At 44.4% G+C, this 20514-nt stretch overlaps 1 protein-coding gene across 3 annotated transcripts in view; it reads right to left on the bottom strand.

Moving 5' to 3' along the window:
• Window positions 1–6576: 6576 nt before the first annotated feature.
• Window positions 6577–20514, bottom strand: part of LOC113927490 (prolyl endopeptidase) — a 114638-nt gene continuing 100700 nt past the window's right edge. For all 3 annotated transcript variants that reach the window (XM_027603354.2, XM_027603355.2, XM_027603356.2), the window contains 5 exons: window positions 18496–18632; window positions 15762–15856; window positions 12879–13010; window positions 9788–9944; window positions 6577–7111 (listed from right to left, as the gene is read on the bottom strand). In XM_027603354.2, coding sequence (XP_027459155.1) covers window positions 6817–7111; window positions 9788–9944; window positions 12879–13010; window positions 15762–15856; window positions 18496–18632 — 816 coding nt within the window. In that variant the 3' untranslated portion in view covers window positions 6577–6816. The remainder of the gene's footprint in view (window positions 7112–9787; window positions 9945–12878; window positions 13011–15761; window positions 15857–18495; window positions 18633–20514) is intronic.

Here is a 20514-nt window from a genome sequence, read left to right as displayed (position 1 = left end):
AGGGTGCTTCACACAGGGGGCACCCTGGTGGGGCAGCTGGATTTGAAGCAGATGGCAGCCAGGAGGCACTAGAGCTCTCTGCACTGGGGGTGCCCTAGCAAGCTGCCTGAAATCCAAGTGGTATGGGCCTGGAGTGTTCCAGGGTGCTTTGCACCTCTCTCACCGTGGTGCAAAAGCTGGAGTTATAATGATTGCTAACCAGGGATTTCCAGCTATGCATTGCCCTGTGGCTACCTTGGTGGGATGGCTAGGCTGGTGTGGGCTAGAAGCCAGGGGCTACTGACAGGCAGGCTGGATAGGGTGCCTGGACTGTACCCTGGTCTGTGCTTTCAAGGTGGAGGAGAAGTGTAGACCGTGTCCGGCAGTTCTTCTCACCTGGAGAGTTTTAGCAGCTCCCTTACTCTGTGGTGGAGTTCTAGGGCTGGTTCTTTTATATGCTAGTTAGTTTTTTAACTGCAGTTCTTTTTTCTGTGCCCCATGATAGATGAATGTGCTCCCAGTCCCTCTGTACCATCCCTCCCCACTGCCATTTGCAGCATCAGGGATGGAGGGTTCCTTTGTTAATGTGTCTCTGTCTCTCTTGTTGTTCTCTTTTGCCACTCCATCTTTTGTTGTGCAGAAGCTGTTCAGTTGGCCCTCAGTTCTTCTTCAGGAGGAATTGCTCTACAAAGAGGTGTAATTTGTTGTGTTCCATGGAGGAAATGAGTTCAGTGTCTTCCTACGTAGCCATCTTGGACTGGGATCCTTGATGGGTCTTTTTGTTTGTTTGTTTGTTTGTTTTAATCCATTCAGCCACTCTGAGTCTTTTGATTGAAGAATTTAGTCCATTTACATTTAAAGTAAGTCAACAGGTATATACTTATTCCATTTTAATCATTTTCTGGCTGGTTCGAAATTCCTTTATTCTTCTCTTGTTCTCTTCCTTGGTGACTTGATGATTTTCTGTAGTGATATGCTTATATTCCTTTCTCTTTCTCTTTTGTGTATCTAGTATGTGTTTTTGCTTTGTGGTTGCCATGGGGCTTACATAAAACAACTTCTAACAGTATTTTCAGTTGATGATGACTAAGTTCAAACACATTCTAAAGCTCTACATTTACTTCCTTCTGACCCCACAATTTGCTTTTGATGTCACATATTTTTTTAACTTTGTGTATCCACTAATAACTTTTTATAGTTATTTTGGTTGCTTTTGTCTTTTAACCTTCAAACTAGCTTTATAAATTAACTCACTATTTTTACACTAGATTATTCTGAATTTTATTATATATTTACCTTTGCCAGTAAGATTTATACTTTCAAATGTATTCCTGTTACTAATTAGCACCCTTTCCTTTCAGCATTTCTTGTAAGGCTGGTCTGTCTCATTGATGATGAACTCCTTCAGATTTTGCTTGTTTGGAAAACTCTATGTCTCCTTCAATTCTGAGGGCCACCTTTGCCAGACAGAGTGATCTTAGTTGGCACTTCCTTTCAGCCCTTTGAATATATTATGTCACTCCTTTCTGGCCTGCAAAATTTCTGCTGAAGAATATGCTCATAGTATTACGAGAGTTCACTTGTATGCGACAAGCTGTTTTTCTCCCACTGCTTTTTAAGATTCTCTCCTTGTCTTTAACGGTCTAATTATGTGTCTTGGTGTGGATCTCTTTGGGTCCATCTTTTTTAGAATTCTCTGGGCTTCCTGGATCTGGCTGTCAGTTTCCTTTCCCAGGTTGGGGAAACTTTCAGCCATAACTTGTTCAAATAAAATGTCTGCCCCCTTTTCTCTCTCTCTTCTTCTGCGACCCCTATAATGTGACTGTTGGTCTTCCTGATCTTGTCCTGTAAGTCCCTTAAACCTTTTCATTCTTTTTTTTCTTTTTGCTGTTCTGACTGGATGAGTTCCACTACCCTGTCTTCAAGTCCACTGATTCCTTCTTCTGCTTTATCTAGTCTGCTACTGAATGACCTAGTGCCTTTTTTAGTGTACTATATTTTTCAGCTCTGTGACTTCTCTTTGGTACTATCTTGTATTTTCTGTGTCTTTGTTGAAGTTCTCACTGTTCATCCATTCATCTTCCAAGCATGGTGAGCTACTTTATGACTGTTACTTTGAACATTTTATCAGGTAAATTACTTATCTCTGTTTCATTGAGGGCTTTTTCTAAGGTTTTATCTTATCCTTTTGTTTGGAACATATTCTTGTTTCTTCATTTTTCTTTGAATCTCTGTTGTTTTCTTTTAAATCTATGATTTAAATAGCCACCTCTCCCAGTTTTGAAGGGGTGACGTCATGTAGGAGATGAACCTTATTGCTCAACCCTGCCCTAGTTCTTGGCTGTCTCCCAAACCTTTGTGATTGTTCAAGCAGCTTCCTATAGATCTAGTGGCTTCCAGTAGGTGAGGGTTTACCAAGATCTCTCAGTGTCCCAAAGGGGAGTATCTCGGTCAGCACCTAGATTCAGGCTGATTGGAAGCCAGACACCTATACAGTTTTTAAAGTATGCAAACATATCTCTTTCAGGGGAAGCCTGGGAGATGGGCATTTCTGTGTGCTCCCTCTGTGCTGAGCCTTGGGGTAATAGCCAGTTAGGAACTGGTTCTGTGTGTGCTACTGTTCCATTAACACAAAAACACAAGCCATGTGAACACAAGTACCTCTGGCCACCAGAGCTAGGTTATCAAAGGATGCGGTATGGCCACAAATGCTGGGAACCCTGATGACCTAGGGTGGGACAGAGGGAGCATGATGATGATACTTGGCAGCCTCCCTGGTCTCCAGAGAGGATTATAGTTGGCCCTTAGAAGTGCTTTTAATGAGAAGTTTGCCCCTTGGGCCACAGTTATGAAGATAAGCTAATAGGCCCCTATCACAGAAATACTGGATGTGCATTTCAGACTGCTGTCTCTCTGCTGTCCCTTGGCGAGGGGGGGAGCCAGTAAAGAACTATTTCTCCATTGGTTGCCGTCCTATGGCACCCCACGAATGTAAGTCCCATTGGCCACCAGAGCCAGGGGGTCAAGGGTTGTCCCGTAGGCAGCAGCTGCAAAGACCAGGGCACCAGATGTGTGCATAAGTGCCTTTCCCGGAAATACCAGTGACCTGGAGGGAGGCAGAGGGTGAGCATGAGGATGGCTCCCACGGGCCCCTGCGGCCTTTAGTAGAATACTTCAGAAGTGGGCTCGGTGTGTGTTAGGTTAGAAGCCTGCCCTCCCTCAGGCCAAATCTTTCCGATAAGCAAGCAGGTGTCTTTCATAGGAAGACTGGACACTTTTCAGTGGGCTATCTCTCTGCTGAGCTCTGGGGGTGGCCAGCTCAGTCTGCATGAGCCCTTTAAGAACGATTTCTCCGGTGGGTGAAATGGGTAAAGGGGTCACAAGTTGTAAGTTAAGTTCTGGGGATGTCACATACTGCATGGTGCCTATAGTTAATTGTACTGTACTGTACATTTGAAAGTTGCTAAGGGAGTAGATCTTAAAAACCATGAGAAATTTCTGTATTCATGGACTTTTTAATCTTTCAAATAAAAAAATGTGAGTAGACTACACAAAACATGTAGTTTGCTGTAGCCTGTGGGTCTCATGGACACAAACCCCATTGGCTTTCAAAGCTAGATGTTTGGGGGGCTCATCTCTTAGATGTAGGTCTTAAAAGTTGGGGTGCCAGATGTGGGGTCCAGACCCTTCACTCCTCAGGGAGAAGCTCGGAGTTGTGAGTTCCTTCCTGACCGTGGCTGGCCATGCTGGCAGAGGGGGATGCTTAAGGGAAGATCGCGTCTCAGCCTCTCCTGTCCGTTTCAATGTGGGCTTTTTTCTCATTTGCCCAATTTGCAGGAGTTGCTCATCTAGTTTTTGTTTCTTTCAGAAGATGTCCTATATGTAGTTGTAGATTCAGTGCCTCTGTGGGAGGAGCTAAGTTCAGGACCCTCCTGTGTCACCATCTGGAATGAGAACCCTCTTGTTTATTATCTTATTACTACACCAGTGGGTAAGAGTGTAGACTCCAGGGTCCAGCTGCTGGGGTTACTGCCCTGCCTGCTCACTTCCTGGCTGGGGAATTTGGGCCTTTGCCAGACTGGGGTAAGTGTAGCATGTGGCTTGTAAGGTTGCTTGAGGACAAATAGCCACACACAGAGTGCTTAGGGCTGGGTAGCACAGGGGACGCAGTAAAATCATTTCTCATCTGTCTCCTTCTCGAGTGTCAACTTCATGAAGACAGGACTTTAGTTTGTACCCCTAGCCCCAGGATGGAGAACACGGCTAAATATTCCTAATTCCCTGGCCTCAGCCCTCATCCTGCTGGCTTGACCACCCCATTGCAGTCCGACCTTTGCTTTTTTTAGACTCCTCACAGTTTTCCTTCCTGTCCTTTACTCATCTTTCTTTGAGTGAGTCTTTGTAACCTTTCTAGGCAATGGCTGTATTGTCTGTCCCAGGGAACTCCCCGAGGCTGGTTCAAGAGTCTGATAGATACAGACAGATGGGTGACAAGCTTTCTTAGCTGAAATTTAACCTTTTCAGCCTGCTGCACCATTTGTGTGTAATTGGCTAAGTTTTAGTGGGAGTATTAGGAAACTGTAATTGCCAACTTTTACACTATTCCAGGCGTGTACGCATTAACTGTCAGAAATGTGACTTTATTCCACTAAGGTAGCAAATTCTGTGACCTACGTGGCAAGTTAGACTACCTGTATATTGTGTGCTTTTTTTTTTTTTTTCCAAAACACCATAGACCAACGTAGGATGGAGCAGAGAGGCGGAGCACTGGACATAGAGGAGGGTGGCATCTAATAGGGAAGGCCCCGGAGATCTGGGATGGGGCCAACTTCATATACTCCCAGTGTTTAGGGCTTAAAAAAAAGCTACCTTCAGTTTGCGGGCTCAGATGTTCTGCTTAAATCTAGATGTGAAAATTAGCTTAGGAAAGAGAACTCACAATTAGAGGCCAGTTCTTTGGTAGGCACTTTTGTTAAGTGTATATATAATGTCTGTTCCTAATTACCACTTACGAAATGAGAGTTGGGATTCGACCCTGGGCCTGACTGACTTCTCCTGAAGCTGAGACCCTACCCACTGTGTTCTTCACTTTCCACTGCTCAGTAAGAGCCCTCTGTGGGAAAGTAGGGCTGGATTCTGTGCAAGCTTGAACATGCTCTGGACTGAGTCGGAATAACTCGGCTGTCTGTACCTCAAACTACCCAGCAGGTCTAAGAAAAAGGCTGCCTCTAGCTTATCTAGGCAAATGTATTTTTTTTTTTTCCTGCCATGCTGGCCGACAGGTACATGGCAGTTAGCCAGGGTTCGCCTCTCTCGGTGGTGGAGATGATGTCAGTTCTGCAAGTGCTGATAGCTGGGGGCACCCTTGTTCTCTGGGGTGGGGTGGCCGGGGGGAGGCTAGAGTGTGCATCCTATGTTTCAGGGACAGCCACGTTGTATACAGTGCTTATGGACACTTTACTAGAATACGTGATCCTAGATGAGAAAAACCAAAGTAGCCACCTTTCAGCTATGTTCGGTTTATAGTGATATGCTTGACAGAAAACGGTGCGTGTCTAATTTCAGACCACAATTTGAGAGGTAGAGCGCTAAAGAAAAGCACAAATATGTATGATTTGGAAAACAGGACTTCTCTGGAAAAGTACAAGTTAATGGAACAATGAAGTAATCTTTTAAGCCTTTTTAAGGTTAAGATACTTCATACAAAATAGGAGTTATTTTTGTCATCTTAAGCAAGACGAAGAAGAAATGGTTTTCTTCTCATAAATTATATCAGCATTTCCCAAACTGATGCCTAAAGGAACAGTGTTTCATGAGATGTAATGCCTTGAAATTGTATGAACGACAGTTTGAGGAATGGTATATCCTCCTCTTAAACATCTGGGGTGGCAGGGGTGAGGGGCCAAAACTGTTGTAAGTGTGACTATTTCTAAGAAGCGGTCTATGGGAGGGAAAAACAGCTTTGGGAAATGCTGAAATTTCTGATTTGAAGATAAGTTTGGATAAATATATCTGGATAGTTCACTCATGTGAGTTTTATACGCTAGCTACTCCGACGTCCAGGGATACTTCGTAACCAAATTGATAGGCCCATAATCTGAAGCTTCTGGTCCACTCTTTTTCAGTGTAAGTATCTAAATCAAAAGAGTCCGATTATCCGCTGACTGAGTGGTTAATACAGAAACTAGTGAGCTGCCTCTGCTAGCTTCATGACCAGACACAAGGGAGCCGAACGGATGCACACCCTTCTTCTCAGCACTAACATTCTAGGACTTCACTGTTTGGAAACTAACTTGTGTGGAAAGGTGAACTGCTTGTTCCAGTAGAAAAGTGACACGATCCAGAGTGAGTGCCCCTCAGCACAAAGGAACCAGAAATAAAGCCTCCCATTCTTAAATAAGATTTATTATTGTTGCAAAGAAGTCTTTTTCATGAGAACAGTTCTCACATTTAAAGCTATATCAGTTATGGTTATAGAAGCAGATTTCATTGAGTGCTCTAGAAGAAGTATGCCCGACTACGACTCTGAATTCAGCAATCTAATATTCACAATGTGTTGGCTGCCACTTAGCTATTGATCCAAACATGCCTTTTTAATTTTTTTTTTTTTTTAAAACATGTGCCTGCACAGGGTGGAAAAAGAAACGCCAAGGGCTTGCTAAAAAGGAGAAGCCTAAAAAAGATAAAATTCCCACAGCAGTTTGTTCAACTGCAGTCTCTGAGCGCAGGAATAGTGTCCGTGGAGGGGGGAGCATTATGCCCAGTGGTTTCTCCGTGTGAACGGTGGGAAAGCCCTTGAGGTTTTCTCGGCTGTCAGGAGGGAGAGGGAGAGTCCGTTTACTGGATCCAGTCGATGTTCAGGCACCGCGCTATGAACGCAAACATATCTGAGACCTCTTCTATCACTTTGGCCGTGGGCTTCCCAGCCCCGTGGCCGGCCTTGGTGTCCACGTGGATAAGCAGGGGGTTGTTCTGCTTCCGGCTCCGGCCCACGACATACTGAAGGGTGGCAATGAACTTCAGGGAGTGGAGTGGGACCACGCGGTCATCGTGGTCAGCGGTGAGGAGAAGCATGGATGGATACTGGATGTCGTCTGCCTCCGGGAGCTTCACGTTGTGCAACGGAGAGTATCTAAAAGGCAAAGGCAGGGTGGTTTGTCCACGAGGCTGCTCAAGGAGCACTGGCGGGCACAGCAACCCATGTAGTTTACCAGCCTAACTTCACTAGCAATGACTGCGGCTGACTAGTCCCCAGGTGACCACCGCAGTCTCTGTGTGCATCGCCGTGGAGGTCAAAAGTGGCCAGGGCTACTGCAGACTGGGGAGCTGTGTCACTTCTGTGGCTCCCACTTTGGAAGACTGGGTAAAGAAGAAACTCCTAGGGCTGGTGAGATGATCCTAACTATGTGTGCACACTTACGGTCTTGAATGGTTCTGTATTCTTTAGACTGACTTTCTCACTACTACAAAGTGGACTGACTTTAAGCCACTGATTTTGAGTATAATAGGAGCCAGCCTTTCTTTTGTTGAAAAACTTGAAATTCAAAGTGTATGGCAGCTTTTTGCCCCTTTACCATCTATAAAATGTTTACTGAAGGCTCAGCGTGGCAGTCTTGGGAAGAACCTGGGTCCTGTCTGGGCCTCCTGCTGGCTCTCATGGTCCGGCAGAAAGAAATGGCCTTCGGCTGATGGGAACAAAGTTAGTGGAGGAGCAGAGGAAGCGCCTTCTGAAGTACAACTTTTCAGGTAAGGGAACAAGAAGGTTTTAAGAATAAAAGTATAGTCGAATTAAACAGTAACTGATAGTAGTTAAGTGAGTGAAATCTCTCGATTTTTTTTCTTTACATTTTACTCAATACGGACGTCCTGTTTCTCAGTGTTTGCTATTACTGAATATAATCGGCTATTTTAGGAGACTTTTATTTTGGAGGGTAAGTAGTCAAAAAGAGTAAAATTTCTGCTCAGTTAACCAAGTCAAGACTGAAAAGTTCTGGAGTTTAGCCTCCCAACCGACAAGGTGGGGGTAGCAATGGATCAGTTTTCTGATCTTATTTCAGAGTGTTGTTCTTGGATCAACCCCAGCCCTCCAGATAAAGGTTAGTTCTTGGGGAAAAAAAACTGAGAAGTTCTGTAGAAAATTTATCCAACTATTCCCAAGCGTGGAAGTCCAGCTCCTTCATTGGGATGGGGGGGGGGGGACACGCTGCCAGGTTTGAGCAGCTCTTGGTAAGGCCCTTTCTGGCTCGAGTGTGTAGGGCTGAGCTCTCTGCTGCTCTGGGAGCAGCAGGTATGAGAATACAGCCCTGTGAGAGCTAGGTTGGAAAAGTAAAGATATTTACTTTTCTTTTTTTTCCCCAAATTAATTTTAGAAGTATTAGGTTCCATTGAATATTTTGTTGCCTTCGATACACAATTCGGTCAGTATTTTTGAGTTTAGATGGGACTAAACTAAGTGTGTATTTTCTTTACATTAACTTGAACTATAGTTTCCATCTTTAGCTTTTACTGGGATTTGTCAACGAGGTTATTGCAATGATAAAACTTTGGTCATTTTAGCTGAGGAGCTAAAACCATAAAAAGCACATAAAATGAAACAAAAATCTTGACTGGAGAAGTTATTGTATTGAAATGTGGAGTCGACTGAGAAGACTGGGACAGGGGACACAGGCAGTCCCCAAGTGCTGATGCTGGTCCCCAAGCCCCTACACGTGGGAAGCGAAGACGGTGAAGAGCCAGAAAAGAATGTAGCTTGTGGTCTTGAGAGTCTAAATGTCTGTCATTTTCTCATTGGTCTTGCCAAAGCGGTTGAAGGATAGGAATGCAGTTGTACAATATTTTGATAATGCGATTTGCAGTTTCAAACATATATGGTTATACTGAGAACAAAACAAGTTTAATGTACCTGCATATATCCCTCTTTATTTCCTTCTTAAAATCCCATACATAGATGGAAAGTATAATGACACCTTTTTCTATTAGTTTTTGATTGCTATGGTAACAACCTACCACAAGTTTGGCAGCTTTTAAAACAACACAGATTTCTTATCTCACAGTTCTGTCAGCCCGAAGTCTGGGTTGGCTCAACTGGGTTCTCTGCTCTGGGTCTCAGGGCTGAAATCAAGGTGTTGGCTGGCTGGGCTCTTATCGGGAAATTCTGGGAAAAAAGTCTATTTCCAGACTCATTCAGGCTGTTGGCAGAACTCAGTTCCTGTGTGATTATAGGGCTGAGGTCTCCCTTTTTTTGATGACCATTGGCTGGAGGCTGGTCTCAGGTTCTAGAGGCCCCTTCCTCCATCTTCAAAGCCAGCAACGGGCAGATCCAGGGCTTCTCAGGCTTCTAATCTGACCTCCCCTTCTGCCGCATTCCCGGCTTCCAGCCTGAGAAAGTGCTCAGCCTTTTAAGGCTTTGTCATTAGACTGGGTCCACTTCAGTAATCGAGGATTATTTCCTTATTTTAAAGTCCGCTGATGAGTAACCTGAATTTAATCTGCAAAGTCCCTTCACAGCGGCACTCTGATTAGTGTCTGATTTGAAGAGACCAGGGGACGGGAATCTGGGGGTGGGAGCGTGACTTCAGAATTCTGCCTGCCACATCTCTGTCGTTTGTTGTTTTTGTAAAGACCAGACCAAAACAAGGAAGACAAAGAGGAATTCCCATCACTTCCACTCCTTTTGCAGTAAATGATATGCAAATAGGAGACACTGAAGGGGACAAAGAGTCAAACACTTGTCCTTTTGACTGCGTTCAGTATTATATCAAATTGTTAGCAACATGTACCATATGTATCGAAAGGAACTCAGACTTACTTGATAAGCCATTCAAAGTGTTGTTTGCTGTCTGAGCACCCATAATCGGTGGTCCAGGCATGGCCGATGGTGTATTTATGGAACTTCAGCATGTCCATTACTCCCACTTGGGCAATAACACAACCAAAGAGGTCAGGGCGCTGATTTGCACAAGCAGCTGAAAACGAAGACAGAAAGAATGGAAAAGGAGGGTGGTTTGTCTTTAAACATCTAAATAAAGAAGGACAAATCAGCACTTTAAATACATATTTTCCTAGAGCACAGGAAGAAACCATCATAAACCACCTGCCTAATGGCCACAAGCTTTTCTCCCTGCTTCCAGTGTATCTGAGGGGTAGGAGATTCATGCCCTGAAGTCAATCTCAATGGGGGAGTTATTCAGAAAAACTCAAGGATTTTCGAGAAAACTTGTGTCTCCTGCTCCCATTCCTATTTTTTTTTTTCACAAGGAGAACTTGTTCAGAATCTCAAAAGTAACCTGTGATATTGTGACATGATAAGAAATATATAGTTATTGTCCCCAGTTCCTGGCACAGAACTCCTAAATCCCTTGGAATTTCCTAAGTGACACAGGTGAGAAGCATGTCTTTTAGAACTCATAATTGGCCCCTTTCAACCATACCTGAGTTTATGCTAAAGAAGTGACACTTGGTGGGCTCCTAGGGGGCTATACGATGGGGGCTGTTGCCAGAGGAGCCAACCCTGTGGTTAAAGGGGTGGGACTCTCAGCTCCGCCCCTGACCTTGGGGGAGGGGAGAGGGGCTGAAAATTAAGTTAATAATGGCTAATGATTTCCTTTGTCATGCCTGCCTAATAGAACCTCCATAAAAACCCCTAAGCAGTGGAGTTCAAAGAGCTTCCAGGTTGGTGAACACTGAAGTGCTGGGAAGGGTGGCCTTCCCAGAGAGGACATGCCCATTCTGCAAGCCCCCCTCGACCACACACCCTACTCTCCTCGGGTCTAGGAGCTGTTCTCACAAATTACCAAAGCTGAGCAGGCGGACCATGGGAACCTGACAGACAGCAAACAATACTTCGAATGGCTTATCAAGTAGTCTGAACCTGAATGGGAAGCCAGTCAGTCATAAGTATGAGGGGTCCGGGCCTTGGAACTGGTGTCCGAAGTGGGGGCAGTCTTGGGAGACTGAGCCTGTACCACGTGGGGTCTGTGCTCACTCTGGGCACTATCCGAACTGAAGTGTAGGACAGCCAGCGGGTGTAGGAGAGTTGGTTGAGGTGGAGGAAGAAACCCCATACACTTGGTGTTGGAAGTGTCGTGAGTAGAAACTGTTCATACAGCCCAAGGCAGGCCTGAAAGCCAGCACAGGCTCTAACCAATACTGGCACACGTTCTTGTCCTGTTTTAAAAATACTTGCCTTTGTACACCGAAGTTACATAAATGTACTTTCTTTGTTTTGATGACTCAACAATATTTATTGAATATCCCGCCATGTGCCTGGCACTGGAGTCAGATCAGTGAATGTTCTAGTGGGAAAGTTAAGTGAATGAGTGATTACAGAGTGGGAAACACCACTGTGGGGGAGCCCAACCCGGCATAAGGAATTAGGCTGTGGGAGGAAGTCACATCAAAGCTGGCACGACAAACAAACAGTGAGTCAAGGGAATCTGGACTTCTCCAGCCTCTGGCAAAAAACCTAGTTCTGATTTTGGTGCTTAGTCCTAATACCAGATCCTGAGTCCTACCCTGGGAGAACTTGATGCTCTCAGTCAGATATTAGAGGGACAGGAATCTGTCCTTTTAAGTTAGCCTTCAACACCCTGAGAAGGGAAATCCATTTCTGCAAGTTCCTCAAGGAACCAGGTTTGCCAACAGATGTAAACCAATAAACTGAAAATATAAAGGAATTACTGGATGAAACAGTGAATTACTGAACAAACTCTCCCACCACTGGAATCATATGGTATTTTCAATATCCTTTCCCATTAAATCTTAGATTTATTTGCCCTTCGTGCTTCTCTTTTACAGTTTGCATATGATCCACATGCAAATTCAGAACAAACCCAGAATCTTCTAGCAGCTTCCATCACACTCCAGGGCCAAGCCACCACCATGTTTCACGGGGACAGAGGCCTCCTACCTGGCAGCCCACTTTTCTGCTCTTGCCTCCCCTAACACCATAACATGATCAGTGCAGGATCGATCCCATTAAAAAATAAGTCAAATTATGACACTCCCCCAAAGGCTTCTCATTTCCCAGAGTAAACTAGGTCTCCTAGCCTGGCTCTGAGGTCCTGCCTGGTTTCGCCTCCTGACACTCTCCCTCGCTCACTGTGCCCAGCAACAGCCATGGGCCTCTACTCTGTTGCTAGAACACTCTGAGCCCTTGCTGGCCTCAGGGCCTTTGGTGTGTGTTGTCTGCCTCCTCCGACTAGAACGACTATGTACACTCTCATTTGTCATGCTCGGCCCCAGCATCACCACTTTCCAGCTGTGTGACACCAGGCAAGCTGCTCAACCTCTCCGTGCCCCTGGGTCCTCGGTAAAATGGGAATGCTACCAGTTCCTGTCCCTCAGGCTCCATGCATGACAAATGAGAGTGTGCATGCGAAGGGCTCAGCGCCCAGCACATAAGGTGCTCAACAAGTGTGAATTAATACCATAAACGATTTCCTGACTATTCTGCTGTGCATCGGTCTATGTGCTATCTCATTTTCTTTCACTACTCCTCTCTCTGCACCCACAGCATAGATATTCAACAAATGTTTAGTGGTGATCACATCTTACAAGTAACACAATCACAGGGGTTATCAGGCTCAGTCCTGTGCTGGCTGAATCCTAGAAAGGGTCTAGTGGATCTAGTTTGTAGGGCGGGGGTCCCACCCAGTGTGCAGCCCAGAAGAGCTCGGGGCATGCAGGGGAGAAGCTTCTCAGGCTATTGTGAATCAAGCCTGTGTACAGTGGGTTCAGCTGGGTCTTTATGTGTCTTTTATCAGATGCCCTGATACAAATGGGTTTTGCTTTCTTTGCTCCCATCCATGAGCCAAAGTAAGTCAAGAGCTGTGTCCGGACAGTGTATCTGAAAACCCCAAGAGTGTTAACTAGTAAGTACAATAGACTCCAGTTCTCACCCACTAAGAGGCCTCCGTTTGAACCTCCATTAATAGTCAGCCTTTTGGGAGATGTGTAACCTTCCTTGATAAGATACTCTGCCGCATGCTGAAAGTCATCAAAGCAGTTTTGTTTGTTTGCCAAGATACCACCTGCAATGTACCAAAGTAAAAGATGGTTAAGAAACAAAACATTAAAATACACACACACACGTTTAACCTAAAGGGAATTCAAACGACAGGGCAGAGTTTCAGCTATGGATCACTTACACACAGTGGGCGAACACCACATTTAGAAAAATGCCTCAACTGAAATTTTGTTACGCATTATGGGAATCCATCAACACCACAATCAGTAATGCACAGAGGGGATGTGTGTTTTTCTAAATACAACGGCAGGGCCCCACAGAGAAGAGACTGTCCATTGGGTCAGAGAGCCATGGGGACAAAAGTACAACAGGTAACCAAAAGGAACCCAGGTATTAGAGAGGCTGAACTTAACCTTGAGCTGTGCTCAAGCCTTTCTGCACCCTGAGTAGTGAGCAACGACCCCCTCTCGGGGATGGGACGGCCGTGTGCCCACAGGGGCACTTCTTCACCCTCCTTTTGGCCGGAGCTGGAAAAGGTAATGCTGAGAAATAAGCTCTTTGGTTCCACCCTTCTTTAGGGAATGTAAGCAGGGGTGAGGCGGGGAGGTGGTGGTGTAGAGAGCAGCCTGTTACAGTTGCTCAATTCTTGAATGAAGATCTCAGACCTCTCCCCAGAGAAGTCATCCAGTGTATAAAACCACACAAAGAAATTATGTAAAAAGGAACATTTGTAAGGTCTTGGAATGTCTGAAAGTAAAGGCCAAAAGTCAAAGATGGGCCCTCAACGGAAGAGATGTCTGAAGTAATTGCCTATGAGACGAACCAAAAGCAGACAGGTCTAATTAGATATTTGAGATTAACCACTTCTGCAGAAATTCAATTAAAGATGAAGCTGTGCTACTGAAGCAATTTTTTCATATCAAGACAAATGTTAAAATCTTAATAAGAAATTATCGGTGAATTAGAATAGCTAGAATTACTTAGTTTCCAGGAATAATATCATTTTGGGTATAGGACTGTATTTTTTAAAGAGCATTAAATTTTAAACTCAATAAACGGAATTTAGATCTATCAATGTTCAGTATACTAGGATCTAACTGAAAAAATCCGTTTCTGGCCCCTTGACTGCCTAAATTTGGAGAAAGTTTACAAATCAGTCTAAATACAGACAGTCTACTTTTAGACTCATTCATGCTCCAAACTCCCCCTTCCCCCAGGGCTTTTGGACAATTAAGTTGGTTCATTAATACAGAGATGAGAGAGTACTGGTGCCTATCACAGCACGGTGCGCACCTGATGACCACGGGGTTTATGGAGAAGAATCTGGGTTCTCCAGGAGCAGGCCACAGGACCAAGAGTCCATGCAGGGGTGTGTGTATGTATGCCACCAACGGTTTAACTAGTCAATGACGTGTGTCGGGGGTCCAGACTTGGCACATGGATTAGGAACATAAATATGTATGTAGAGATTTTCTTATTCTTCTTTGATCAATCATCTCTTAATATCACAGTATGATTTTAGTGTAATTAAACTCTAATATCAGGTCAGCGTCAAAATTATGCAATGACAATTTTGAGGATGACACTTGGGAGCAGTTGCCCTAATGATGGCGGGCAGGCCAGGAGCCCGTGTGTTAATGAGAAATACTCACTCTTGCTAAGATGCTCAAATAGTATGTTGTCTGATGTCAGCCTCTGGGGTGCTTGCTGGATGTTCAGGGGGTCAGGCCTGGCCTTTCCTACATCTTGTCATCTAACAGGTACTCATGAAAAATCTCTTTACAGATCTACCCTCATCTTTGCAGACTGGATTTGGTGCAGAAAACCACAGCCTCTGGCCTCAGGTTCAGACAAGTGGATGTATGCAGGTCTGCTGCTCCTACTGTGGGAGAAGACCCCCTTTTGCCTGATGCTGCTGACCAACACCAAGGCCTGGTAGCTTCCTTTGTTCTAGTAGGCCTTCTTATAAATGATGGCTGATGATGAGAGTGGGGAGAAGACTGAGGCTGGTGGGAGTGAACGTGCGTTCCCACATCCTCCTCTGGCTATTGGTTAGTCTAAGAATTCCAGACACACAAAAGTCTGGGGGAAAGGATGTGCTCCATATGGAAAGAAAAGGAAGAGATAAGGCTTTAAAAAAATTTCGACAGCCTGGGGAATGAAGCTTAGTATTGAAGCAATATCCTCAACGAAATAGAATACATGCTTCAGGAGCCCGGAGAACAGAGACTGCATCATTAAAACCAGAAAAGAAAAACGAGTGAGCTCCTGAGTCTAAAACCTGCTCACGACAGAGTCACAGCCGTAATGCTAGGGGGATGCTACTTCTTAGCAACATCGGGAAAATCAAAGAAAACAAGCAAAAGGATGCTCCCTCTGGGAACAGGAAAGCTCTATTTGAGATGGCTCTTTTTAAGAGAAAATGACCTGGTTGGAGATAGCCATATAATGCTAACCAAAGAGCCTGGTCTTGACTCAAAAGAGAGCCAATAAATGCCAAAAAGTGCCCCGCAGACCCTCTTCTGACAGTGATAAAAATGTACCCTGTGCATTGCTAAAAAAACCAACTCTGATTATGCTTTATAGGGAATGCTTCTGAAAAGTGTGTGCTTCATTAAAATAGATTACAAAGGAAAACAAAATGTGAAAAAACGGAGCTGTTTTTAGAGGGGTGGTGGTGCCTGCAACGTGTTTGAACATCTCCTTATTTTTCACTTGTCTAGCCACAACGCTTATCTGCTCCTAATCCCGTCAGCTCGTTCAAACGCAGCTTTGGCTCTGCCGTGTTTGTGTTTCTGTAGAGGAAATACCTCACCTTTATGCCACGTCTCTCCATACTCGCCCCCTCCTCGGATGTTGGCCACTGCAAGGACACCGCCCATGTGTCTCACAAAGATGAGCCTGGACACACTGAGAAACGGTTCAAATAATTAACCTTCCATGAACCACCTGGTAAGGACCACGCTGTCTCTCTCCAGCCAAAGAAATACATCCCCGAAGATACTCCACAGGTAACATTACTGAAATAGGAGCCCCGTAGTTTTTACTATTTGATTATAAAGTGCAAAATATAAAAGTTCTGATTAATGTTTAACTGCAAAGTTCATATATTTTCATGTGCATTCAGTAGATCTCATTTTTCTATACTGGTCAATATTTTATTATAGGAAGTGGGAATACACAATGCAGGATGCAAACAGAGAAAGAACCCGAAGCTCTCATTTCATGCTGAATCCATCTTTGAAACAATTATGTTGGCAAACTGAGTATCTCCAGCCACGTGACACAGCCCTGGTGTGAATGGCTCTGGGCTGGCAGGAATCCCCGGTGGCGGTCCCTGCTCCACTGTTTCTAGTATCTCTCTTCTCATTGTTCAAGTTGGAATAAAGAAAGCGGTTTCTGAAATTGGGATTTTAAAGAGGCGTTCCAGTTTTATAGACATTTAGATGCTGAACTAGGTAACATAAGGTGTGAAGAGGGTTGAGGAGACCAAGGACACGGTCCAGAAAGGGAGCATGGAGGGCTCAGGGCTGGAGAAAGTTTTCTAGAAATAAGTAGAAGAAACTATAGCACAAAGCCCTTAAGTCCTTTAGGAGATCTGGATTTTGTTTTCTCTTCTTCTTTCTACTCTGACCCTAACGGTGCTAAATGACATCCATTATTTCTAATAGCTAAAATTAATTCTGTCTTGAGAAGCGTTTATGAAAATTTTATCATTCTCCCTTTTAGCAGCTGGGTAAAACGCAGGCTTCTGTAACCTGGGGCTCTAGATGGCCTGAGTGCTAATTTCTTGGGTCTTGAGGACTCAGAGAAAAGGGGAGTTGGGGGAGGTGATCATACCACACAACTGGATTGGCCAAACAGATTTTCAATCACTTGGTCTTCTCATCAACATTGTTCATGCATCCCTGATGGTCTCTACAGAAGGTCCCAGCATATCTGCTGGGTTCTGGGATAAAAATGGTGCAGGGACCCTTCGTTACTCATCTCTCAAGTCCCAGTGGAGCAGGATTAATAACTACTTGTACAAATGAACAAAGACAAGCAGTTTTAGCTATAGATCTGCTCGAGAATCAGGGTTGTCTCCATGACAGACCCACTGCAGGGACTAAGGAAAGTGGGGCTCAGGATGCGAGTCTCTTAACTTGTTCACTGAATGAAACACATGCTCATGGGCCCTACCCTCAGGCATCACCATGACTCGAAACTGAAGCTTGAATTTCATCACTTTAAGTGATAAAGAAGGGTGAACAATGACACATTTTATTTTTTTGTTTTAAGGATTAGGTTAATCTAATGAACCAACAGGTACTGGTTTGCATTCTTAGACTAATCATCACAAAGAATAAATATGGCATATGGTTTAATCACACAGACACGGACATACGAATGAGAGAGCACATCTGACTGCCCAGGAAACTGGCAAGAGGTGGGTAGCCCATCTGTGGCTCAGGCCCTGCCCTGAATAATGGTTGGTGCGGAGGAAACGCTGCAGAATGCAGAGTGTCACCGTAAGGTGAATGAAGAACCACCCCTGCTCCACTCTTTTAACTGGTTTCCCTTCAATGTATTCATATGATGATTTTACAAGTTCATCAGCTCCTCACTAACAAAAGGATAAAATCCAACTCTTTTACCAGATGTCCAAGGCAGTTCACAATTTGGCTATAAGCTACTGTGGGGCAGGGACCATGTTTCGTACCTCATCAAATCCTAAACACCGAACCATCAAAGGCTCAAAACAAAGCAACAGTTTTCTTGTCTTCGTATTTGGGGCAGCCAGTTGAATCTACCCTGAATTTATGTCCTGGGAGTCACCAGTCCATAAATTTCTTCCTGAATAGGATCAGATTTCATATGAGGCTCTATTTAGAAGTTGGCTCATGGCTGGTCTTGCTGGTAGGAGACTCCTTGTTTTTACTAAAAGTGCTCAACGCAAATTCCATTTTATACTGTGAATGGGATATTAAATCCAAGTTTGCAAATAACAGAAGATATTTAAATAACAGCAAATGTGGCAATGCAGATTTTTCCCTCCCTGAACCATACTTATTGGGAAATAATTACATAAACAGTTTAAAATGAAGTAATAGCAGATACAGAAAGTGTACTTATGGCTGAATATTAAGATAGTCTATTTTAAGACTCTGTGCTGCTGAAAAATATAATCAGTAGCTAAAAAATCATTCCCTCTGAAGAGAATACTGAGGGCAGTGGCGGGACAGCAAATGACAAACTGTGCGGGGACAACTACCTTCTGTCCAAACCTCAGCTGACACTCCCCGTCTGTAGCCTGGCAGCTCCAGCCTCAACGTCTAGCTCTCAAACAACCTACTCACTGAAGACACAAGATTAGCTTGTGCTCCTGAAATTCCTGACCAAAAGGGCATGTACTTAACACACAATCCTGCCCCTCCACAAAAAACAAGCGAGAAATATACAGTTATGTACATTTGAAACAATGAGTTAGTGGACTCGTCTCTGCTTTCCTGCCACTGTAGGGGGAGGATCACATCCACGCTGAAGTTCCTGGAGCGCTCCATGCTTACCTGTAGTTGGGCGTGATGGATATGTTGAAGCCGCCGTAGCCGTATAAGAAAGCAGGATGAGAGCCATCCAATTTTATGCCCTTTTTATGCACAATGAACATTGGAATCTTTGTGCCATCCTTGCTGGGATAGAAAATCTAGAACAAAAGAAAGAATAGATTTAGTATTACTTAGTTAATGCTTGCTTGCTTTTAAACGGGAGAAACGTGCAGGTAGTCCATTCTCTCTTCAAGACGTAGAGCAGCACAATGGATAGCCAGTCCCCCTGATGTATCTGATGTGAAGCATCGTTCAGTTTTAAGGAGACTTTGTGCAGTAGAGAAGTGTCAGAAAGTAGGGAGACCTGAATTTGAATTCTTATTCCACAAGTGTCCAATTAGGTTACCTTGGGTGACCCATTTATCATCCTTTGGCCTCAGTTCTTCATCCCCAAATGGGGCCATTGTGCCCACCACATGCAACACAGAAGAGAACAGGCCGTCAGTTTTTTGCTCCTTGTCACCCTCTCAGGACCAGAAAAGTCAGATCGGCCATCCTACCAAACGATTCAGTCTAAGGAGACTCTTTTCTAGGAAACAAATTAAATTTCATATTCAACTTCCTCTTTTTTTTTTTTTTTTAAAGATTTTATTTATTTATTTGAGAGAGAGAGAGAGAGAAACAGCATGAGAGGGGAGAAGGTCAGAGGGAGAAGCAGGCTCCCCGCTGAGCCGGGAGCCCGATGCGGGACTCGATCCCGGGACTCCGGGATCATGACCCTTGCCGAAGGCAGTTGCTTAACCAACTGAGCCACCCAGGCAACTTCCTCTCTATTCATTAAGATACGCAGTAACTCTTCATTTTTCTGTGTTCAGCTATTATTAAGTAAATGTTAACAACTACAAAATATGTATTAGGTGAGAGAATAGAAGAACAACAAGGAAAGCCTATTATTCCTATTAAAGACATTTTCTCCAGCATTTTTTTTTTTTTTAAGTAGGCTCCGCACCCAGCGTGGAGCCCGACGTGGGGCCTGAACTCATGACCCTGAGGTCAAGACCCGAGCTGAGACCAACCATCAGATGCCCAACTGACTGAGCCACCCAGCCACCTCGTTCTTCAGCATTTTTTAATTAAGGCTCATCACACCTCCCGGAGTCTGGGCAACCTTGGGCAAGTTCGGTCAACATTTCTATATCCATTACTTCTTGGATAAAAGGACTAAAACAATAAGAAAGAGAACACTGGATGCTAATCAAGTGATGAGCCCACCAAAAGCAGATAATGGTTTCTTCCAGACAGAAAATCTATAAATAGTTTTCTCTTTGGGCAAACATGGTGTCTTTACCCCAAATGATACCTGGAAGTGTTCCCACTCAGAAATGTCTTGCTGACCTCCCCTGTTACGCTCAAGGACATAAGCCTTTGCACTTAGTGTGGTTTGGAGCCATATTCTATCCAAAGCTTTTGACGGTAGCAGTTCTACTGTAGAGAGTTGCCACAAAGTCCTTGGCCATCAACGGGGGGTGGGAAGGCGGGGGTGCAGATGTAGCAAAATGCACTACAGGATGAAATAAAGGCCTACAGGGTTGGTAGTTATCGGAAACCTGCCAAAAATAATAGCAAAAAAAGCAATGGTTTCTGACTTTGGGGAGATACTGAGAGAGATGTAAATTTGAGAGTTCAGGAATCATGGAGAGTATATACTCCTCAGGATTCAAAACTATCAGAAGGGACACACACGTTTATTGAAAGTTGTTAGCGGCTGCCAGTTAGCAGCGCCTGACAGAGGGTAACTGTGTGGGTAGTACGAGTAAATGCAGGGTGAGAGGAACAAGTTCCAAGTCACTGGCTGGGGCTAAGGAGTTCAAATACAGGGCCTTCAACTCAGACGGGAGAATTTGGAGCACTCCAACCACAGAAGGAGCAGGGGAACAAATGGTCTCACATGATTCTACCTTAAACGAATCCTCTGTTCAAAAATCGCATTCCCTCCAGCTTTCACCTGTCCTCAAACCCCTGCCCTGGCACCTCATCTCT

This window comes from Zalophus californianus, chromosome 7 (genome assembly GCF_009762305.2).
Source record: "Zalophus californianus isolate mZalCal1 chromosome 7, mZalCal1.pri.v2, whole genome shotgun sequence".
NCBI classification, from domain to species: domain Eukaryota; kingdom Metazoa; phylum Chordata; class Mammalia; order Carnivora; family Otariidae; genus Zalophus; species Zalophus californianus.
Note: the sequence above shows the minus strand (reverse complement) of the source record. Positions and strands in the feature narration are given on the sequence as shown.